The sequence below is a fragment of the Perna viridis genome, chromosome 11, assembly GCF_037379345.1.
Source record: "Perna viridis isolate PV_CMFRI_1.1 ecotype Kerala chromosome 11, ASM3737934v1, whole genome shotgun sequence".
NCBI classification, from domain to species: Eukaryota; Metazoa; Mollusca; class Bivalvia; order Mytilida; family Mytilidae; genus Perna; species Perna viridis.
In genome coordinates this window covers 34,970,581-34,995,652 of record NC_142455.1, presented here as the reverse complement: position 1 = coordinate 34,995,652, position 25,072 = coordinate 34,970,581, and the positions used below count along the sequence as shown (strand labels likewise).

Below are 25,072 nucleotides of genomic sequence, written 5' to 3'. Positions count from 1 at the left end.
TAGCCAGGCGCAAAACATCCAGCGAGATTTAAATACTTTGACGTAATTACAACCCTCTTTTTTAAATTTGGCCACTATGGAAAACATTACACAACTCATTGCACCTAATATCAGTTAAAAAATTTCTCACACCCTTGATAAAATAGAAATAAAGAACTCCGTTTACGATATACAAATATACAAACAAAGGGCTAATAGCAGTTTTCTGACTTGCCACCTCAAGACCAGTTTAAATCTGAAAAGGCCCACTTTGCACTATAAAAAGTGATTTGCTCAACGTGTCATAGTTTTCCGTTTCTCTTTCTTGACTTTTTATGAGCAACCCGGTGAGTGTTTCTAGAAAAACAGAGAAAGGACATTTACCCTACTGATGCATCTGATCCATGCTTCTAGTTTTTTACGAGTCCGAGTTTCTCGTTTACTTTTGTTACTTTGTATGTATTATTTTGGTTATTTTATGTTTTTTTGTTGTTTGCATCTGTTTTCCATGTCTGTTCTTTTTCCCTTCCCTGGAGTACATTCTTTTGATTTCCGGTAGAGTTTTTGTTCCCTTGATTACTCTTATACTGAAGGATTGATATACGTTTGTTGAGAAACACTTATGATATGGATTGTTTCTTTTTTTCAAATAAACAGATGCATGTACTTCTAGATCTAAAGCTATTGTAATACCTGCTAGTGAATGAAAATTCACCATTGACATTATACTGAGGTTGGTTTACAAATATATTTGGTGCACTGTGGTCGAAATGGACAAGAGTAGACTGCCATTGGCTATTGTTCAATATATCAAACGCCCTGACCCAAATCTGTAGCGTACTTCCGTCACCTAAAGTAAGTGCATCAATCTTCAAACTGATATTGTCTGATATTGGTGTTACTAAACTCCATCCTGTTTCAGGAACGTCCGGTGTCTGTCGACTGACGACCTTTCTCGCAAAATAATATCGTGTTATACCATTTACATTAGGAAGAGCATTTATAGTTCGGTTTCCTTCCAAATCATCAAAATGCGACCGAATGCGTTTGTAGTTTTGTCTCCGCCCTCCGTCACTGAGTCTTGGTTCATAATCTAGAACTTTCGATAACAAATGTTCCTGCGTATGAAAAAAATTGTAAAAGAGATACGACCAAGACATCTGTAATGTAGTAACATCTTTAGGATCAAAGTCAGTCTGCCATGAATAGTCTGTTTCGGATAATGCCGAGGAAACAATAATCCCACTTGAACTATTAACAGATACATCAGAGGTGGAGTCGTATAAAACGATACGACGAACATACTCGGAGTTATTTGCTCTATCGTTTACTTCTAAAATGCATGAATAAAGTCCTGGCTCTGTAAAAACAAACTGAGGAAACATTGTATTTTCAGCCAATGTTTCGTATATAAATAACGGAACAGGATTTTGACTTGCATTTTTCAAAGGCTCTCTGAATCCGTCTTCCGATTCGACGTACTCAAGTTTCCAGATTTCCAAAGAGAATCGGTGTACTCCCGATAACACATCAGTCCATGCTGACCAGTAGGGAGAAATAGACGTCTGAAAATATATGCAATTATATTAAAATAACCCAAATTTAATATTAATCAAGCTTTAGCCAAATACTTATGTGCAGATATCTAAATTTGGCAAACTTTCCACTCGCATTTATACCTTTACAATTATTACATGTTTGTCTTGTTATCAGTTGTGTTTATATTCTTCGAACTCATTACATAAATATTTCATAAATAAACATATAAAAACAATAAAAATACAATGTGTGAAGAATCAATTCCGTAATTGGTGATGTAAAAAAATGAAAACATGAAATGACTTATAAATATATATATTCTTTTGAATGTGAAAATCATGTACAATTATCGATGAATATTTTATTGAATTATTCATTCCAATTTTCCTTGTGTAATCGCAAAAATATATTGATGTAAAATTGACAATGTAAACAAATTATCTTTGATCACCCAGTTTTATACCTAAAACAATATTTTATGATATTTATTTAAAATCTGTTTTATTCCTGATGTCAACTGAACGCAGCCTGCAATCTGAAAATATTCTCAATTTTGCCCTTTAGACCATGGTTACGTATACATATATTCAACATTTTTCAAATCGTTATGGTCCCGTGCGGGTCCGGATGTCAAAAGAATAGGCCTGCAGTAGCGCTAAGCTTGTCGTAAAAAGCGATTAAATAGTGTTCTGAACTCTAGCCAGGGGCTAGGGCGCTCTGCCCACAGAGCAACGGGGTTGTGTGCCGCAGGAGAGGAATGGGGTACATCTGGCGTGTTACATGCTGGGCTTGTCAGGCTTTAATACGGAAAGATGGGAAAGATGCCACGTTCCTCGCACGTTGAAGAACCCTGCTGTGGTATTCGATAGGAGTAGGAACATTTGCACTCCGCCACAGAAGGCTAAGTTGCCCGACCCTACACATCCCTCCTTTTTTCTGGTGGTAATCAAAATTTGTCGACCCTATTACCCTTGTGTCCCATCCTTTTCTTTCAAATCATCATTTCATGATCATTTTATCATCCATTTCATGTTCATCGCCTGAATATAGTTGATATATTGCTGCTCGGGCGTTAAACCCAACAATCAATCAATCAAATTTCTTTGGCATAATAAGTCCTACGACCGATGTATTAGTCACTTCTTAGTGATATCCAGTCTAAAAATAATTTGGGTCATTGTCCCTGTCTCAGTCTTAACTTTTAGTACTTTTTACCAAATCTGTAAAGCCGTAAAGGTGGGTATCATTTTCTGTGTTTTTGTACGTTTGAAATGTATTAAGTTACCTTTTACCTCTTAAATGTTATTTTTGATTCTTTTTCATTATTCTGAAAAAATAGTGTAAACATTTTCTCACCTAACTATCTTAAAGGGTACGTATATTTATTTGTATCAAATGGCACATCAAACAATACTGTCGAGGTATATATTACTCTAAGGTAGAATATGATCTGCAATTTAGAAATATTTATACAATCTCATCTGGCCAAGTTAACGTAAATTTAATTTAAAAAAAATTCAATGCAAGTAATATGTTAGAAATGACACGCGTCCGAAAATATTTAAATATTTTAACATCTATCCTTTCTATCATGTCCATGTCCAGAAACTGACCCTGTTTAAGACAAATGATTCATACATCCCGCTAGGATTATGTTATGAAAAAGTGCTCTTGTTGACAAGGGTGAAAATTGCAACCCTGATCATGACAAGTCATGTGTGAAAAAATGGTCCTTGTTCTGCTGAACATGCATACTACCATTATTAATGAAATTAGTGGGGTTTGTCACTCCTAAAAGTAAAATGCGATTTCCGCTTGAAAATATTGTAATTTGTACTTAATATCTAGTAATTTCTTCTGACCTTGTTAACGGAAAACACTACAATTGTTGTATTTATCACTCCTTCCGATCGATTTATAACACATAGCCATATTTAGTAGTTCGATTTTGAAGAAAGCTTTCATATTAGATTACCTGCAATTGGCCATTTGAAAGAAAGAGTGTCAAATACCAAGAAGCTGATATTTCAATGAACAGCTTCGTGTCCTCTAATAGAGCTTTGAAGTAGTGTTAACGAGTGCAAATTGATGTTTCAATCATTTTCGTTTTTTCCCATTTACACATGCTATACGATACATGTAAAGCTATTATTGCCTTATACAAAAAGAAAAAAACTTCAAGAAGTCATGGGCCGAAGGTAAATTAATCGAAATACATTTCAACAGACAAATTTATGAAATTACCTAATGAAATGTGTATATTTCATATCTGGAAGTGCCTGTACAAAATCAAAAATGCAGTGGATAATTTTATTTTCCTGGTCCATCATTGATTGTTCCATTTTCTCTATCCATCTCCCATCCAGGTGTATGTTTATAAGTTTTATAACTTTGTTATAACTTGTATGCACTTAATTATAATTTACCAGTAGTTCCACCGATAAATGTTTGCATTTTAATTTATTCACACAAATTTGCTCTACATAATGATCTCGAATGCCAACGACAGCTATATAATTGGCAAAATGGTGGCATTTGATCAATAGCTATTACCGAGATAAATCAACATTGAACACCAATCCAACAAAAGCGACCTAAAGTTCAACTTTAATGTCAGTTTTCAAAATCATGAAAATCTCTCATTGATTTGTTGGACTAGATCCCTCCCAAGTATTTTATGTTATCTAGAGGACAATCTTTTCTATTTCATTTGTTTTGATCCAAACTTTAATATTAATACCTCATCGTTAATCTGAAATAGGTATGATCAATGTATATTCGTTTGATACTATAAACTAACAATTACCATATTTTCTCCCATTCCCAGCCGGCGATTTAAAATATGGACGTGACTTTTTAACAACCTATTTCATGGGAAACAATTATTAAGCCCGTCTAAGCTCATGGGTTGAATTCTAAAACTACCTTGAGTGGAGAAATTCACTTCTAGACTGAAGGAGAATCTATATATAGATTAAAATACATCTTTGAATGATATGAAGAGGGCATTTACTTTAAAATCATAATTAAAGGAAAAAAGGAGAAAAATCTGAAATGTTCGATGCATGATGATAATGACAAATCGCCACACTTTATTGTTAAGTACAACTGCTATATGAACATTAACTATCAGTTCAAAATCAATCTCATGGCGGAGCAGATTCTTTCATTATATCATACTTGTCTTTTCCTATTTTGTTTACTCCGGACTTGACCTTTTATGAGCACTGGGTAGGTGATTCTAGAAGAACAGAGGAAACGGACCCTACTGATGCGCCAAGTCAATGTTTCCAGTTTTTAGAGGAGTCCAAGTTTCTTGTTATTTTTTTTCTGTTTTGAATTTTGTCCTGGTTTACATTATTTTAATTCCTGCTAGAATCTTGGTTACCCTGGTTAGTCACTAAAATCAAACATCAGCTCATTTTTTTCTCTTAATAATTCCCAATACCAAACAGGTCTATAAAAATAACCATGTTGTCATCATATCTCAGTGACGAACACATACAAATAACATTCTTAATACGATATTAATCGTAGCTGAATCATACAGGGCATGGTTTATTTTATTGCGTAAAGTCGTGGAGTGGCGCCAATGGGTGATCATTGGTGTTTTATAGTTTTATGAAATGAATACATGCAGGTTTGTTTGCGAACAAAAAAGAAGAAGAAAAAAAAACTGTCAAGTTCAAACCATACTTAAGTGTTTAACTTTTACTCCAAAACTCCACTCTACTTTTCCACTCCATAAAAAACCACTGCATGCGTACTGCCACGTGATCTCTGAAGGCAAATTGATTGTTATTTTAATCTATCTTGACAACGGGAGGAAACAACTAACCACTTAGTATAGCCTAGGTATTATACGGAAGCGAAATACTAAGTTCAAAAAGGAAGTCCGTAATGTCATACAACAAATGATGTATCTACAGCGGTTTTCAACTTTTGAAAAATTATTTGTTGCTCTTTTCTTGAAAGAAAGTAGTATATTCTAGACATCTAAATATACGAACAAGATTTAACTTTATAAAGGACAACATTAGTATATAAAATTTGTCGAATTCCTGAAACATGCGTACATTTTGTAACATCACAAATTGATAAAAAAAAACAAACAAAAACAAAAACCAAAAAACAAAAACAAAACAAAACAAAACAAAACAAAACAAAAAACAAAACAAAACAAAAAACAAAAAAAAAACGTAAAGTAAATAGTAACATGTACTTGTTTTCGTTTGCCTATCAATTCGGCAATTTTCTTTTAACCATTCATATCAAGACAAACTTTCTACAATTTGTAATAAAAATAAAAATAAAAATCATGTATTTTAAGAAATTCTGCCACGTATAAAATGCATCGGACGGACACCGGTTCTCTACATGTCAGACATATGCAAATATGTTCACTGTAACATGAAGTGAAATCCCAATCTTCTGGATTATTACCAGATTTGAAACGCGTAACATGCCTTGGGTGTTCACTTGTTATTGGTGTAATGGACGTATGAAATTATCTAAATTAACCACAACCAATTCATCGAACAGATGTGGTAAATCATGTGTAATTTGTTATGATAACTAATTCTTTGAATGCAATTTCATTGTAATAATAAATAAAAATGTACTAGACACACGTGAAATAACATACTTTTGACGCCTCCCCCTCATATTATAATAGTTACAATAAGGAACAGGCGTGAAAATTTCTTGAATGTTAATCTAATTTTCAAAAGTTTAGACGAGGAGTAAAATTTAAACATACATGATGTAAGTGATAACGGCAACTAAGTATCGAAATGTCAGCAGTTAAATATACATCAAACTAAAAAAAAGTGCCCTGAACGTGAAAGCAGGAAGATGATGTATATACACAGAATTCCTTACCTGATAGACTATTTAGTGCATTTCACGAAGGAATATATATTTGTAATACAACCTTATGCTGCTATTCAGACAGGTTTCCTATAAGACCAACTACTACTAAACATTAACTTTGCGAAACTCATGCGATGAAAAAGTCAGATAAGTATTCAAGATTTAAGCCTTCATGACAATGGTTAATATGCTTTAAATATGTGGATAAATTAGGATGTAGTATGTAAGTCATCATAGTATTACTTTAATTATTGATTACGAAAATTATTATATATATTATCTTATCTTATGAGATTTTAAAATGTTACATGTACAAACCCGGTTGTTGCACATATTCAGGTAAAAGTTATAAGCGTTGTTCATGAAATTAGGACTTTAGAAGAGTTATCGATCTTGACTAGGTTGATTTATGTTGGACGTGAAGATAAGGGTTTCTTCAAAATACAGATCTGTACATGAAAAGGACTATAGTTTTGTAATATGGCGGCTTTAGTCCTTATAAATATTGTTATTGTTATCTGTAAACCACCTCTACTTTTGGCAGTGAAAAAAATGTGTATAAATTGGTTCTCAAGTACATAAAGTGCCACTGTTGTTATCAAGCGATGTGCGGACGGATACCAAGAAGTACATTTTTACGAGATCAAAACATGGTCGAATGCAGCACATGCATATTTTTCGTAATTGTAACATCATTTGACATTAACAGAAATCATGATGAAACACAGAATTTAAATTTAAAAAATATTTACATTAAAAGCTTTACCAGTTAAATGATATATATAAATATATATATATATATATATATATATATATATATATATATATATATATATATATATATATATATATATATATATTTCTCGTAACAGTATAGACACATAATTGTACCAAATTTCAAATATATGTATATACATATTTGAGCAACAAAATTGTACTGACTGGTGAAAGGGCAATAACTAGAAATATTTTAAACAGAGAATACTGAATTCATGTGGAATGATGACCCTTGAGGTTTGGCAGGTGTGTCAAGACGGCATACATGCGTTAAGGTAGGTTATGATATTTAAAAGGCCAAATAACTGACTTGACTTGATTAATTCTTAAGACGAATCGGTTTGTCGCTGGTCTCTGGCTCGATCCTGTTTTACGGAGTATAATACAGTGTGTGTCATATCATGCTCAAATCAAGCCGTTGCAATAAGTAAAAAGGAACAAAAGAAAATGAGCAACTCTGACTTCACTAAAAACTTGGAGTATTGACCAGGTTTACCGGTAGGGTAAGCGTCCTCTGCTTTTCTAAAAACACCCACCGAGCTACTTATAAAAATCAAGTCAGGATATCGTTGTTTTTCCCAAAAAAGTATGGTACACCTAGATACAGATATATCGTTCTTGGTAGAGATTCCTCATACTTTGTAAGACATAATTCCAAAGCATCTTCAAAATTTACAGAAGAAGATGTTTACAAAATGCCGGAAGTTTTCATCAACAACATATTTGTCCACCTTTTCCTTCACTCGTGTGAGACTGACTTTATAACTGACCTGATCCGAAAGAAAGAATATCTTTTAGCTAAATCCTTTAAAATCCCCGAAAGTAGGATTGTTTAACGATAATACGTCCTTTTTATAGCAGAAACTGAGATTAAACGAAGAGGATCCATTTGTAATTCAGGTTCTTACAATTGCTTAGTCATTTATCTTTCAGAAGAAAATAATTGTCATTTTACAATACAGTTCCATATGTCCATTACAATGAAATGTTGACATTTAAAAAAAAGTCTGTAACCCATTTTAAATTGAACATTTAAAGTTTAGAAGACATGTTTTCGCCTTGAATTTCAGCCTTGTATTTTAGAAATCCGCACCGTTATTTCCAATGAAACGCAAGTTAAGAAGTTTTTTTTTATAATAGTGACGAGTTGGAATTTATTCATTTCAGAAATAATTTTACTAGTATTTTCAAAACATCAAATGGTAAACCTATAGAAAGACCAATGCAGCAACACCAATGTAATTACGCGGGGAAATCATAAACAAATGATTAAACACGTGTTATTTACCAAAGTTTATTCGAACCGTATAACGTACGGTGACAAGTTGTACACGACCACCTCATAATATACATCATTCATATAAAAACTAACAATTCAAAGATGATTAAATACAGCAATAGTTGTTTTAGTTAAGCATTGTTTGTAAACTGCCCCTGAGTTAGTGACGCAAATATAACTTTATTAAACAATCAAGAAAACAAATCTTCATAATTCAAAATTAAGATTCTTTTCTTTACCAAAGGCTTATTTTGTTTGGAATAATTTGAATTTAGGAATGCTGCTCGACGTTGCGATGCCAAGATATTTTATGGCAAATAAACCTTGACCAGACAAGAAAAACCCATCAATTTAAAGTTATAATAAATATGTAATAGGTAATGAGCCATTAATGCAAGGTGTCTAGACAAAACAATACTTAAATAGCAGTCCCATAAATATCAGATCGGAATTGATTCATTTATGTAAAAAGTCTATTTAAAAGACCATCACAACAATTTCAAAAATGTTCATTACTACAATTGCTGCGTTTACGTCGACAAAAGGACCAAAGCAACACATTTTAATAGTGTGGTAGAAAATATTTACATCTATAAAAATAAAAAAAACAGTTCTTAAGATTTCCTGAATGTATAATAATCACGAAAAGACTATTTATGATCATTTCAGACATTATTTTGTCAAGAAGTGTAAAATAACCTGACTCAAATTGGATGTGTAGACCACACAGGAGGCTCTCGAAGAGCCAGAATCGATCACGTGATAAACCTTACCTTGTTAACTAGGCTAGTAAAGGTATCATGCTTTATTACCATGTTTGACAAAAAATGACGAAAAAAGGCATCTATTGATGAATGATAGAGAGTACCTAAGGCACTGTAAAATATTGGAAACGCCTTAAATATGTTTTCAGAACCTCCGACAAAAATATGGCAAGGGGTCCCCTATGCCTTGTTATTTCCATCAGGTCTTAAGGGGCATTAATTAGCCTAGTATAGATTTTCCTAAGAAGAACATAAAATGAAGTTCAACCACGGCTATCCAATATTTTCATTATCATCATTCATATCTGGAGACCTTATCTACTATATAAACCAATTATAGCTGCAATCAGAGCAAAACCAAAAAAATAGCAAAAAAATTACCGCCTAATACAATCTTTTTTCATCATCATTCAACTTAGTTACCTAGTTTCCCAAAGGTGGAATCTAAGCATCTGAATGAAATCGTCGTAACATGGCCGCCAAAAAATAATTTCAATACCACCGTCAACTCAGAATATGATGTTTATCTTATGGATAGCTTTCATTTTCATTATTCTTCCATAGTTGAGAAAAAAAACTACAAAAAAGCATTTTGACCTCTACGTTCTATTTTTGGTAACGACGGCTGATGACTGATGGAAAATTATAAATGGTCAGTTTGTGGAGGAAGCCATAAAAGGAACTTTTATAAAATTTTGTTGCAATTGGGTTCAGAGAGTAAAACATATTAAAACGACAAACAAATCTCTTACAGGGGCCATAATCCTTCAACAGACAACAAATCATTTTGAAAATTTTGGCAATGGTCCGTCTTCTGATGTCGAATAATATTACTCTACATCAGAATTTTGCTAAATTCAGCGAGTTTTAAAACATTTGCCAAAATAACTGTATTTCAACCCCTTTTTCCTATTTTTAGTAACAGCGGCCATGTTTTTTCATCAATCAAAAATCCAAACGGTCATTTTGTGCAGGATAGTAATATTCACTTTCATTTAATTGTGTACAGTATATTCCGAGGGGAAAATCTTTGAAAGTAATAACATCAAAGCAACAAAACACGCCCAAAAAGGCAATTACTCCAACATGGGTCAACAGATCAAAATTACATCACAGAAAGAGCTCATTGTGGTGAAATCGTTTACCTCGTGTCAGAATTTGGTTAAACCTAACGGTTTTAGATATCATTGACAATAACTAGTGTTCAATTTTTAGCATCGACAACCATGCTTTTTTCACCTTTCAAAAATCCAATGGGCCAATTTTAGGAGAATACCCTAAATAACGGTAATACCAAGTTTCATTGAATTCTGTACAGTTTTTTTCCTGATAAAAAGATTTTTGAATTTAATAACATCAAAAACAGCAATAAAACGTCAAAACAGGGCGTTAACTCCAACACGGGTCAACAGATCTTCTTCACAAATAGACCTCATTATGGCAAAGCCTTTTACCCTAATCAGAATTTGGTTAAACCTTACGGTTTGGGAGATATATAAAAAAAAACTGCTTTCAAAATTACATCACAGATAGCCCTCATTATGGCAAAGCCTTTTACCTTAATCAGAATTTGGTTAAACCTAACGGTTTGGGAGATAACTACTTTCTGACCCCTATGTTGTATTTTAGTAACGGCGGCCATGTTTTTTTTAACAGATCGAAAATTTTAACTGTCATTTTGAGCAGGATACTCTTCGGAATCAGTTTCATCCAAATTCATTCAGTAAATTCAGAGGAGGAGATGTTTGTTAACGACGACGACAGACGGCAACGAAGACGCACGCCAAGTGAGTGCAATAGCTCACCTGGCCATATCATTGCTTCTATTTAAGTTACCTTTGTAGGAAATGGGCAGTTTGCAAAACTACACAATAAATACCTTAGTGACGTCCTGATTCAGTTTTAATGGACTGTCTTCACATGAACTTGTCAAAGAGCAGTGCAACGGTACATCAAAATCAAATCTAAATTCTAACAGATGTTTGGTTGAAATGCCAGTATAGTACTGAGTTCCCTCATTGTTTCCATTTGCTAAGTTAACCAATTTTCTATTCCCGCCTGATCGTACTGATATGACAATCTGGAATCTACAATTAAACAACCTGCGAATGAACCTGGATAATGTGGCAATAATTTTTGTGGATTGTTCATATTCTCGTTTCTCTCACTGTTTTTTTTTTTTTTTGGTTATTTCATGTTCTTTGTTTTGTGTGTCTGGTATTTATCCTTGGAATATATTCAATTGATTCCTGCTCGAAATCTTGCGTCCTTTGATTACTATTTAACTAGGTTTTGAGATGTATAACTTACATGTCACCAGACTCAAAATACATCATGTCTTCATACTGCGCCTGACAAGACAAAAACTGTACAGGGTTGTCATTCGTGGCATCCGTACACTCAATGGTGCTATGACTTAGGGCTAAAATTCAAATAAAATATCAAATGGTAAATGAGTAGATGTAATAGTGAGAATTTCATTGTTGAATCCGGAGTTAAATCTAATTATCTTCTAATTTGCATACCATATTTTTTCCGCAATACTTGAGATAAAGTTTTGTGTTGTTGATATTAAAATATATCAAAATAATATATTCCAAAGATAAAGAACAGAAGTAAACAGACAAACACAACAAAGAACAACCAAAATTATACGTAAAAGAAACAAAACTTAATAAGGAACCCGGAAGCCAGTAAAACACCGGGATCAGGTGTACCGTTGTGATAAGCATCTTCTGCTTTTCTAGAGGCATCCACTGAGTTGCACATAAAATGTCATCTCCGTGGTAGAAAAAAGAATAAAGGAAAACTATGACACAGTGAAAACACCGAATCTCATGGTTCAGAGGGGTGCATAATTATCGAATTCATGAAGACATGCAAAATATGAACACCTTTCTTCAAAAATGACTAGTTATATCCTTTAATTGATATGTTACATATACAAAATCAGAAAATTTTGATGCCAAGGTTCCTGGTCAAGGTCAAAGGTTATCGTCCTTAGACTACCGTGCATCGTCCTGGATTAACCTCCATGCAAAGTATAAAAAATCTAATAAAATCACAGCCATGTACGAATCTGTCAGGTATGAAAACTGACCTTAACTTTCGTATTAAAGTTGAAAGTCAATAATCAATGTTATGCGAACAATTGGCTCAGTACATGTAAAATATCAAAAGCAAAAAAGGCTACAATCCAGATACGCAGACGGACAGACGGGCCGCTATTTCAATATCACATCCAATACGAGTATCATAAGCCATAATACGTCGATAAATTACATTCGAAAACTAACTTACAGAGTCGCTAGACATAAACAAATATACAATATATTGACAAATAAATTTCTTTAAGTGAGAAGTAATAACTACATTTTTACCTGTTGAATCTCGTAAATGGTAAATCTCAAAACCACCTTCAACAACTCCAAAGCTGACATTTGAAATGTAACTTGGATAGTTTTGCAGTAATCCAAATGTCCCAAAACCGTCAAATGAAGCCTCAATGTTGAAATTGATTACATTATACTCTGCCTGGTTTGTCCAGGTAATATTGCCCTCTCTTGTTGCATTAGTAGTATAGGAAAACACTTCTTTTGATAATGTGGTATTAACGTAGGCAATTTTCGCAGAGCCTGACATCAGAATAGGTTTATATTGATTATCGACTGAAAGTAGAATTAATCATTCATAAGAAAATTGTCTTAAAGTGTAGCAAACCCAATAAAAGAAAACAATTGAAACAATACAAAGACAGAGAAAAATAGAACTGCTAAATAACGAACTGGGCAAACAAGAATTAGATTATCAAACTAAGTAATTTCTTAACTTAAAAGCAGAAAACAACTTTCTACTTTCATTTTGAGATAATGTAATGCACTTTACATCAAATTATATATTTTGTTAGAACTTACATTCTAAACAAGAATTCCCAAAGAATCCATTACGACAAATACACTCATCAACGTCAGCTTTACAACTACCAGGGTAGCAAGGCATTAAATGCGAACAATATGACTCTACAATGTAAAACAAACATGCACATAAACACAGCTGAGTTAATTTCTCGATCGTATAAAAAGTTTTTTTTTTATCTTAATTTATCCAATTCCTATAAACTTGTGACCTTATGAAGGTTTAAAAGTGAAAAGAGTTGCTTCAAATTCGACACGAATGCAACTATGCATATACTCGTCGACAAGCATTGTATGATCAGATTTTTCCATAGTTGTTGGACATCCTGAGAAGGAATCAAAGCATGTTAACTAACGAAAGAATAAACCTGACCCCTTTATATTGAACATAAGACCACCCGAAAACCAACAATTACTAATGATTACAGCAAGACCCTTGTAATAAGGAAGTGTTAACATAGTCAACATCTATTCAACCTTCCTTGACCCACGTTCCATTTATACAACGTATATTGCAATGCTCCTCGATCCACGTATCATTTATACAAGATATATTGCAATCTTATCAATTCATCGTATCAATTTAAACAAAGTATACTGCAATCTCTCTTGATCCACGTATCATTTAAACAACGTATAGTGCTATCCTCCTCAATTCACGTATCATTTAAACAACGTCTATTGCAATCCTCCTCTATCCACGTACCATTTATATCGTAGAAAGGGAAACATGTTGCAGAGAAAAATTAGTGTTTACCCAGTACTCAGGAAAATTACAACATATGTAAACATATCGAGCCAAATGTTTAGAATTATTAATGAAATTGAAGTTTTTGTACATAAAACACATGGCAACATTCATTATCTTAAACAGTATTCCCTTTTCCTATATGAAGTTTCATGGAAATAATTTTAGTATCAAAGAATGTATATTTAAATGTATATATTGGTGGTAAGCATGATTCTGTATGATTTTCATATCAATGCTTTTCATATGATTAACATACACATGTCACTGCAGTATATGCTTATTTAAAGCTAAAAAAACATAGTGACTTTATCACTGCTCATATCGCGTGAGCCCGATGTTTGACGAAGTCACTGTTCAAAACAAAATATCATGTATTTCTTTTATCGGTTATGTGCGATTAATGTAAGAAAATGATGCTCGTTATCTACATTATATTCAAAATATTACCTAAGAAATCATTTAATGGGGACTATTTTATCAGATGACCAAGGATAATCACGATTCGCGAATGGGTCCATTCATAATTTATCACGTGCGTCAGTTGATGAAGCTAAGTGCATATCAAAACAATTAATTTGTTTACATTATTATGTTCTTCATACTAAGTAGTTTACAAGAACAATTAAATCGTAAGAGCATCATGCTTTTCCAACACGTTGTTCTTCACCGCGAGACCAGACGATAAATATGTACATGTTAGTATGCAGGTAATCTTATTCGTTGATTAAAAAAAGTACAACACTGATTTATTTATATCATTTCAGAAAAAAAAAATATTTTAAGAGATTTGTCAATTGTGATTTTATTGTATATGTACCGCATTTTATTTGTATTTGTTTTGATATTATTGTTTTTAGTGACGGTTAAAAGTACAAATTCGCCAATCGTTGCAACGTCACAGTAAACGTAATTTTATTGACACTATGAAAAAGGTGGATTTATACGCGAGTAATCGGCGCATGCTAGTTGCATACTAATTCGACCATTTCTTGTATTAAGTCAGTTTGCGTAGTCAGCAAGTATAAATCATATAAATAATGTACAAATTACCGCTAAGATAGAATACCAGTAGGTTGTATATTCAATGGAGTAGATGATACCAATTATGCAGTCAAAACGTAAGCATATAAACATTATTTACTTCAATGTAATTGATCAATATCTATCTTACCAGTTGAGAAAGAAATTGTCAATGGTTCAGGACTTTGTATCAATAATCCTTCGAATAGATAGTCAGTATATAGGTCAGCTTTATATGCTGAACCAGGAGCCAACCCGGTGACAATAAAACTGTTAAGCTCCTTATTTACTTGAAAATGCTCTGTCTCATTGTTTGCATGATGAAGAATGATAACGTAATTCGATTTTGGATAGCATGTTGGAGTGTCAACCCATTGAATGGTGACTTGGCTGTTAGTTTTGTTCATTACTGATACTAACTGAGGACTTGGATCTAAAAGAAAATAAAGTCAAACATTTCAAACATAGCTAAATGAGTTATATTCAGCTCTACCGTAAAATGTTCTCACTGATTTACAATAACATAGAAATAGGAGATGTAGTATGTTCTATAATGAGACAATAATCCACCAAACGTCAACCAATGAACAATTAAACTTCTACGGGTCCTCTCGTGGTCTACAATGATGGGAAAAACTCTTACCATAAAGCATGCTGTAAAGGCCACATAATACATGAATAAGTTTACTTTCATTACCAAAGTAACAGCACAGTTAAATACCATACGAAAACATCACTTTCGCCACAGCTTACTCCTGTCGTGAACCTTTTGATAGCAAAACATTACGTCAATGGGTGTTGCTATTACCTGTATCCATTCCTTTATCTGGTCCAGTATCCCATTTTTTAGTTCGTTTTTTTTTTTTTTTTTTTTTTGGCTGTATTATACTGTTTCTTGCTTATTGTTTTTGATGACTTTCGAATGACCATATAAGTAATTCAACTTACATTTACTTATACCTCTAAAATTTTGTACGTCACCGACCTGTAGAAAACACAATATCAGGATTATGATAATATGTTAAACACAATATTTATGTTTTAACTGAGTTAAGTGTAATTATTTGTAAGAATCAGGCAAAATAGGAAAATCAGAAACCTTCATGTCAAAAACCCACCGGTCTAATAATATAATTTCACTTAAGGAGGATTTCTTTATATGAAAAAGCCACTATTTGATCTCTGCATGAATAGATTTGTTCAGAATTTTTTACGACAATATATAATAAAATTAATTTCTTGACAGATTTATCTGCCCTTGAAATGTTCATTTCAAGTTCGATTCAATGAAATTATAACTCAAATTACCAACATGATATGGACAATCTTACCATATTTCCTTGATTCTGATGGTGCAAATAGTTTCCAAATGGTGGTTTTTTCATACCATGTTTAAACCTCTGCCTGATTCTTATAGCGACTGATATTTAAGTTAGCAAATATCAAGTATAATTGTGCATAAAGCGATTATTTATAAATCAGTAATTGGATAGTTAAGATCAGACGTCAATCAAAAGTAGAAAACTTAAATCGTCTAGCTTCATTTCAAATGTAACTTGGTGATTCGATCAATAATATATATCTTATGATAAATAATATGATTAAAAAGGATTACAATATCGCACAAACCATTGTTCTCAAAAGCAATCAAAATTTGTCGACCCAACTGTCCTTGTGTCCCATCCCTTTTTCATTTCATCATTATTTCATGTTCATTTTATCATCAATTTCATGTTCATCGTCTGAATATAGCTGAAATATTGATGCTCGAACGTTAAACCCCAACAAACAAACAAACATGACTTTGCAGTAAATTTCATGCTTATTACATTTTTTCTTAAACAATGGTATATTTTAAATAAAGTTATTTATGTGACATTAACGTTTAGTACCTGTAATATTGTTGATGTCTGTAGAGTTGCCATATTGACTGAGGTTACATTTAAAAGATATGTACCGTCTTTTATCCTGTCCAAGTGAAGTGCTAAATCACAGTTATTTATCTCTAGGATGATAGGACGCATAAAACACTTTCCCATTGGTATGCAATAACAGTCCAGTATAGCAACACATTCTGTTTCTGTCTATAACGATTACAATACTAGAATGATAATAATTGTCGCCACAGTTCTAATATTAAGTACGACTTTTTTTGAGTCCGTATATGATATTTTACTTGGACTCCTTAACAGGATATGATGTCATATTCCCTGTCATTGTTCTTCATTCGCATTGTATTTTCTGTGTAAATAGCGATTGATATATAACACGATAAAGGAGAATATGAGGTAATATCTCGTTTGAATAGTCCGAATATTCAAATTGAGTGTCCTAAAATAAGTTTTGAATCTGTTTAAGTTACTTTTACAAATTGATATATTTCATACGCACGTCGTTTGTGACCGTCATAAATACAGTTGACCTCATGTACCAAAACAGCATTAAATTTTACACTTTTTATTTACATTTTTATAGACATTTGCAATATGTATGATTGGTATTTTTTAAAAAATTAGTTATGATTTGATACTTTCTATATTTCACTTCATAAAAATAATTATTTTTTGGGGGGTACGCTATCACAATCCCGGTTCTACCACGAGGATATGGTTCATACTTATATTACCTGACATATTTCAATTCAGAAGAATAATGAAATAACATTAAAGACGATTTTACTATCATATCCAATTTAAACATTGTTACAATAACCAATAAGAACACTATGTATATTGATTTAATACGTACCAAATTCTGAACATGGAACATTTTGCTGAGTTTAACCTCGCCAGTTTCATTCAGAACGATACTAACATCAACATTTACAACTCCACTGTGTAAATCTTCTGATTCGAGTGTAAACCTGCAGAAAGGATATCCATGTTTATTTCATGAGCAACTCGGCTGGTGTTTCTAGGAAAGCAGAAGACGCTTACCCTACCGGTGCACCTGGTCCATGCTCCAAGTTTTTAGTGGAGTCCAAGTTGCATATTTGCTTTTGTTACTTTGTATGTATTATTTTATTTACATAAAGATTACATTCTTTTTATTGCCGCTATAATCTTGGTTCCCTTGATTACGCTTTAAAACAATTTAAGTATAACGATATGTTTCATTTACAGTCTTCATTTATAGATATAGGTTTTAATGAAATATTTTGAGGTCAGAAACTTACCAAGTTAAATTGTAGGTCGAATTTTGTTTTTTTTTTAAGTAAAAGGGGAATAAGCTTACCTGCTTCTAAATTCTGATTCATCTGAGGGTACATTAAACTCTACATTTGAAAGAAAAGTTACAGGTTCACTTTTATCATAACGAACAACCACTGTCTCAGTTTTACTGGCATTGAATATGTCAAATGCTCTAATCCATATCTGTTGAGTATCACCATCACCAATTGACCCAGTTACCATACTTATGACAGTGCTGTCATTTATCGGTTTCAGAGTTATCCAACCACTCACAGGAACGATTGTAGAAGGCCTGTTCACTATTTCATAATTATATTGAAATTTAACGATGCCGTTTATATTATCGACAGCATGTTTTGTCCTGTTTCCCTCGTTGTCGTCAAATCGTGAGAGTATTCGTTTGTAGTTATGGCGATAAATATTATCACTTAGCCTTGGTTCAAAGGTTTCAATTTCTGCAAGGTAATGTTCATCTTCATGCTGTTTATTTCTGAATAAGTTTTTCCATTGTAAATATACGTCGTAATTACTCAAAAGAGTATAATTAGTAATCCATTGGTAATTTGTCAAAGGGTTTGCCGAGGTAACAACGATTGCATTTGATTGGTTGACCTCAATCTCGGACAACGGGTCGTATAAAACCACACGTCTAATGTATTCTGAATTATTTGCATGGTCATTTATCTCAAGAATACACGAGTACATTCCTGGTTCAGTTGGTGTAAACTCAGGATACGAAATGTTGCCTGGTAGGACTTGAATAATATATAACGGCACAGGATTGCTAGTGGTTGTAATCAGTGGTTCATGAAGCTTGTTAGTTGTCTCGTTGTATTGAAGCTTCCAAACTTCAAATGTGTATCTGTATATACTAGATATTCTGTCAGACCAGCCCACCCAAAACGGACGAACTGTATTCTGCATCAAACAATGAAACATTTACCAAACGTCATCTTATTAAGTCGACTAGTTGAAATAACAAATGTTTTGCATTTATTTTGTTGCTCACTTGAGATACTTATCTTAGGCGTCAATTGTGATATCGAATTCTATATTTTTAAATTTAACAATTCTAATTGCAAAACAAGCACATGGCGGCATATACAGGGTGCAATTGTCTTTACTTCCAGCAGTTTTATTTTCAAAACGTTTTCGAATAGGTGCACGTTTTAATTTACATTCTGACTATGGCGAAAGTCAAAATGTTTTTTTTTTTTATACCGTTTCAACTTAAGTAAAACACATTGAACTCAAAGGAAAAGTTATCTGCAAAGTTGGTCTTACATGTATAAGTGATACAGAACGATTAAGAAGCGCGTTGATGTTTACTTTAATAATTTGTTTTACCTTTGTAACATCCTGTAATAGTACCAGAGGAGGGTCTGAACAAGAGGATGAATCGAAACAGTGGACGGGAACGTCAAAGTCAAAGTGAAATTCTACCTTGCCAGTTATCAAGGATCCGTTATAAAATTCCGTTCCAGTGATGGATCCATCATTTATCCTGGTTAGTTCTACAAAACCACCAGATCTTGCTTCAAAGAAGAATTTAAAGCTGTAATTTAAAAAAGGTAACGTGTTATTTGACTTCATGAGGTCTATTTGAAATTATTCTGTATGAGGTAAATGAAATCCCTTAAACATTCCTTTAATTTTAACATATTCAATCTAGCAAACATGATGAAACGTTTCCTCTAGTGCTACTTTTTTAAAAGATATAAACCAAACAATTTGACTTATTTTTCGAAAAACATTCAAAATCATTTCCATGTTTTTTTTTTTTTTTTTTTTTTATTTTTAACCAACGCACATATACCCGGACAAAACATCGACAACGGTTATTTTTTTATTGAACGGTCCTCTCCCCTTAAAAATCAGTTATTTGAATGAACGCGTTTATCCCCTGCCAACAACGGTTATTTTTTTAATTAAAATTGAACGTACCTATCCCCCGACAACGCGTCGACCACTGTGTAATCATTAAGCTGACATCTCAGTTCCTGAATAGGTTGTCGTTGTGTAGCTTGCTGACATACCAGTTTTCTGTTCGATACTTCTAAGCACGAAACACCAATATAACACGTACATAATTTAATCTTAGTGTTTTGTTCAATTAACATGTAAATGCTAATCAATATAGAAATAAGAGATGCGGTATGATTTCTACTGAGACAGTCATCCACCAAAAAAAAACAAACAATGAACAATTAATAATATGATCTCAAGTCATTGCATTGGTGCACAGAATCAACTCTTTCAGAAAAACTGGAGATTTCTGGGCATCTTTTGCAACTACGTTAGCTAAAGTCTATATGAAATGTTACTTCACTGTTTTCTGGGATATAACAAACTCATTAAAAAGGATATATTTATTTATATGTCCCAGTAGCAGTTGATTAACTATTACGTTCATTTCCAGAGCATCTGATATTAATCCCTGTTTTTGGATTTTAAGGTATTTGAATTATCCCACTGCTGATGCTTCGGTATTTTTTGCCGATATACATAAAATGTTACATTTTGTTTGTCGTTCTGTCTATATTGTTATGGTTTGTTTCTCCTAGCAAAAGATTTTATTATTAATTCTTCAATAAAATTATAATACGAACAGGCATGGTGAACATCATTCTCTCAACTTGTTTTGTTAATATCTTTTCACTTATTTGATAAGATTCGCCAAAATTGAACTATCTGTCTTCTATTGATTTCAGTATTGCAGTATATAAACATTTCCTTAATATTTTACTATAACCAGATGCAAACGACAAAACTTACCACTTCCAGATCTTATATGCGTAAACTGGACTCGTCCTTCCACGATTCCAAAGGAAGCATTGTTCACATAATTAGGGAAAGCAGGTACAGCACCAAATATCTCTAAATATTTGAAATCTGCATCTAATTGAAGGTCAAAGTTATTAAATGAGGGTTGATTGGACCAAGTGATGTTGGTATAGCCCCTGTCAGATCTGTATTCATACAATGTTTCCCCTGTACTAAAGTTATCAAACTTGATTGTTGCATTGTATCGCAGAATATTTGGCCTATATTGGGCATCAACTAAAACAGACAATAGAAAAGATTGAAATGGTTTATTACAAAGTAACAAAATAAATACAAACAAGTTAAACAAGACTACATGTAACACCATTATGATTTAACAAATAAAACAAAGACTTTTGCTATTAAAACATAAGTCAAAAAGACTGATAGGCTGATTCCACAGAATATCTAGCACAGTCCGGCAACTTCATTATATAATTATTAAAACATACACGTACATTTGTATAAACATGTTAATATGCCAATACTAACTCAGAACACTTACAAATAAGGCATGAGGTGCCTATAAATCCATTTGTACAGGTACAAAGGTCGGTGTAACTCAGACAGTGACCAGGGTAACATGGCTGTATATGTGAACAAAATGAAGCTGGAAATATCAATAGATTTGATTACTGTTACAATGTTTTATCTCCTTTAACATTCACAGTAATATATTGTTTAAAGTTGTGAACATTTCAATCGGAAGGATTTCAACTACAATTTTGCTATTCATATAACGTATACAGTGAACATTAATATCCTGAATAGTCAAACATTTTACATAGATTCGCGAGAGATAAAAAGGAACATCTACAAAAAAGGTTGCGCTTGGCTCGATCAAATTAAATGTATGCAAAGTATTTGTTTTAAAAATCGCGATGAAGAGAAACTCGCTTAGCGGGAAATTCTTAGAGAGAAATGTAATAAAACAGTAATGCCATGAGCCACGGTGAATAAAACAGTAATGCCATGAGCCACGGTGAATATCTCATTTGAGTATTCTATGAAATATGACATCGCATGCATCAAGCTGCCATATTTGTAAAATATTATCTGATACATCATGATTTTGGAACCATAAAATAATACCAATGACATTTTCCCCAAAATTACACCATTACATGCCATTATTAACAATAAACTATTATACACAATAAATTTAGCATTAATTAATTATCATGTTTTTGCATAGTCTCCAAGCCTTGAGCTTATAGGAGCCAAAGTATTAGCCCGTCCCTTTGGCAAGTCAAGACGGAACATGACATTTTCTTCCGGTGACATATTACTTCCATCATAAATCGGTCTTTTCGGGACAGAAAGACTATATGAACCGGATTTGGCAACCATTTGAACCATGGGAAGTCTGTCGTTGTTTTTAAGTAGTAAGTCTGGAGCAGGAGATGTGGATTTCGACCGTCGTCGGAGACGTTTTTTGTAAACATATTTATACAGAACAATTACGATTACTGCTATAGTAAGTAATATCACTAATACCACTGGTAGAACTATTGTAAGAATATTCATTGTGCTTTCATTTTGAATTTCTTCTGAAATAATAATCAAGGTTATCTGCTATTATTTTCTGTCAGAATACATATCCTTTTTCACATGTATAAAAAATGTCACCCCGCTTGCTTATTTACAAAAAAAAATAAATGATGCTTCTCGCAGAGGCTGAAATATTTGCTTTAATATATCTTGAATAATGATGCGTATTACATGTACATGTATTTTCTGTTGATTTATTACATGTACATTACTATTTACATGTATCCACAGAAAAATGATAAAATCCTTAAATCAAGATTGTATTTGTATAAACTTACAACATTTATAGCTCAGGTTATATAAACAGCTTAATCGAAGATATTTCTTACCAGTTTCAAAATCAACAGTCAGAGGAGTCAAACTTCGGGCAACATACGTCTCATTTCCGTACTCTGTATACATGTCTATTGTGTACCCAGCACCGGGAGATAATCCGAATAATGTCATTGTTCTATTTTCCCTGCTAATGTTGAACATGACAGACACGTTTCCAGGTCTATGGAGATACAGAACGAACTGAAGGATGTGGTAGCATGTTTCTGGGGTGGTCCATTCTATCGTGATCTCTGTATTGGTTCGGTTAGAAATGGTGGCTGAACTTGGACTCGGATCTGAAAAGAATATTTTGCTAGTACATTAAGGACAAAATATGCTCCCGATAGTTTACATGTGTATAATGAGATGTGTGTTTTACAGTAATACCGCGCAGCTAAACCTAATAGAAGCCGGTGATTTAGGCTATAAAATCAGAGTTAATCTACATTTCAACCGGGAATGCCTAGACTAAGTAAGGGCCATTGAAGTTGATTTTAACTTTGCGGTTTTTGCCTTGATATTGTATTTTGCTTTTTGGACTCTCTTTTTTGACTATTCCTTGAGTTAATCATTCTGTTATTTTTTTATTAACCTTTATTTATTATATGGTAATAAACAAGATGTTATTGACCCCCCTCCCCTTCCAAAAAAAAACCCCATTAAAATAGCAAACTTCAACCCTATGTTTGATTCAATATTTAACGTGTCTGACTTCGTATGTTGACAAAACACAAAACGTAGAGGTCTTTTTAAACAGGAAATTGAATTTGGGAAACCAGTCAGATATACTTTACTTACATATATTGATTCCACTAAATTGTATCACATTTCCAATCTGTAAATATGAAAAAAAAACTAAAACATTAAAACAAAATAATAATTCCGATTGTACATGTATTGTCAAATAAACACCACATCAATATCTTTATAAAGATTGCAATATAATGTAACACTTATTAAAATTATAGTTTCCTGTTTTGTAATAACCTGCCGTTATTTTACATTGCACAGCAGTTTTATAAGAATATAAGTAATCTGTTTTTGTATTTGAACAATGTATGTTTTAAAAAGTGATAAACTTTTCGAATAAAATTTATAATGATGCAATTAAATGAGACAAGGGTGCAATGACATATATATCCAGCCGTCTTCTTCTAATCATCTGTTAATTCAGTCAAAATATAATTACATTTACTGCGTTTATCATCAAATTACCATTGTATAATCGGCTTTACACGTGGTGTTTTACGAGTCTATGAAACACATTTTCGAGCTATTTAAATAAGACAAGCCCGCAATTAAGCAAACTATATTATAGCTTACCGTGTATTGCCTTTTTATGCCAAACTAAATATACAAGAACAAGAAAACAGAAACATATGAATTGTTATTAAAAGAACTTAGAATTTAATGTCTCATTTTTTTATGTTTCAACGGCGTGCAAAACCGTTGACCGATCGCATATGTTTAGACATGAAGAGCATTCTTCATTTAAATTGTGCTCCGGTCAACGCTTTTATATGCCGACGACAATTCAAATTGAAATACAAGCTTCTTTCCACAAGTATTTTATATAGCAAGTATACTCACGTTATGAACTGTAATGGTAGATAACAATGCTGTATTAAAAGACGTAACATGAAGACTATATAAACCAGTGTCAACCAACTCCTGAGGCACTTGCAATAAACAGTTGTCAAAGTCAAAAGACAGTGTTCGTATAAAACACTGGCCCATCGGTACACAGTAGCAGTCAGGTGTCTGTTGACAATACTCCTCAGTCTACAATGTAAAAATATAATTATCACATCATGATTTGTTAATATTAGCTTGTAGCCACATTTTTAAACATTTGCTTTCTTGTCTCATTTCTAAAAAGAAATAAAATGGGTCAAAGACAGGAATGACTAAGTTACCTTGAACAGGGAGTAGAAGTACAACAGACCTGAAATGAAAGAGACCCCGTACCAATTTTGTGTACAAAGAAAGAGACCCCGTACCAATGTTGTGTACAAAGAAAGAGACCCCGTACCAATGTTGTGTACAAAGAAAGAGACCTCGTACCAATGTTGTGTACAAAGAAAGAGACCCCGTACCAATGTTGTGTACAAAGAAAGAGACCCCGTACCAATGTTGTGTACAATGAAAGAGACCCCTTACCAATGTTGTGTACAAAGAAAGAGACCCCGTACCAATGTTGTGTACATCTTGTGGCTCTGATTAATAGTTGCTAAGAATATTGCGGAGAAAAAAGAATGTTACGCCCGCCCGACTGACCGACATTTTATAACCCGAAT

General features: G+C 32.9%; 1 protein-coding gene across 5 annotated transcripts in view; it reads right to left on the bottom strand.

Moving 5' to 3' along the window:
- LOC148603870 (uncharacterized) overlaps positions 1-25,072 on the bottom strand; it is a 53,504-nt gene that overhangs the window by 5,670 nt on the left and 22,762 nt on the right. For all 5 annotated transcript variants that reach the window (XM_088551511.1, XM_088551509.1, XM_088551512.1 and 2 more), the window contains 17 exons: positions 24,366-24,557; positions 23,574-23,610; positions 22,790-23,071; positions 21,415-21,519; positions 20,862-21,146; positions 20,031-20,142; positions 19,434-19,641; positions 18,130-19,004; positions 17,644-17,758; positions 16,788-16,979; positions 15,844-15,880; positions 15,047-15,328; positions 13,125-13,229; positions 12,591-12,878; positions 11,521-11,632; positions 11,090-11,297; positions 673-1,544 (listed from right to left, as the gene is read on the bottom strand). In XM_088551511.1, the coding sequence (XP_088407637.1) occupies positions 673-1,544; positions 11,090-11,297; positions 11,521-11,632; positions 12,591-12,878; positions 13,125-13,229; positions 15,047-15,328; positions 15,844-15,880; positions 16,788-16,979; positions 17,644-17,758; positions 18,130-19,004; positions 19,434-19,641; positions 20,031-20,142; positions 20,862-21,146; positions 21,415-21,519; positions 22,790-23,071; positions 23,574-23,610; positions 24,366-24,557 (4,307 nt within the window). The remainder of the gene's footprint in view (positions 1-672; positions 1,545-11,089; positions 11,298-11,520; positions 11,633-12,590; positions 12,879-13,124; positions 13,230-15,046; positions 15,329-15,843; positions 15,881-16,787; positions 16,980-17,643; positions 17,759-18,129; positions 19,005-19,433; positions 19,642-20,030; positions 20,143-20,861; positions 21,147-21,414; positions 21,520-22,789; positions 23,072-23,573; positions 23,611-24,365; positions 24,558-25,072) is intronic.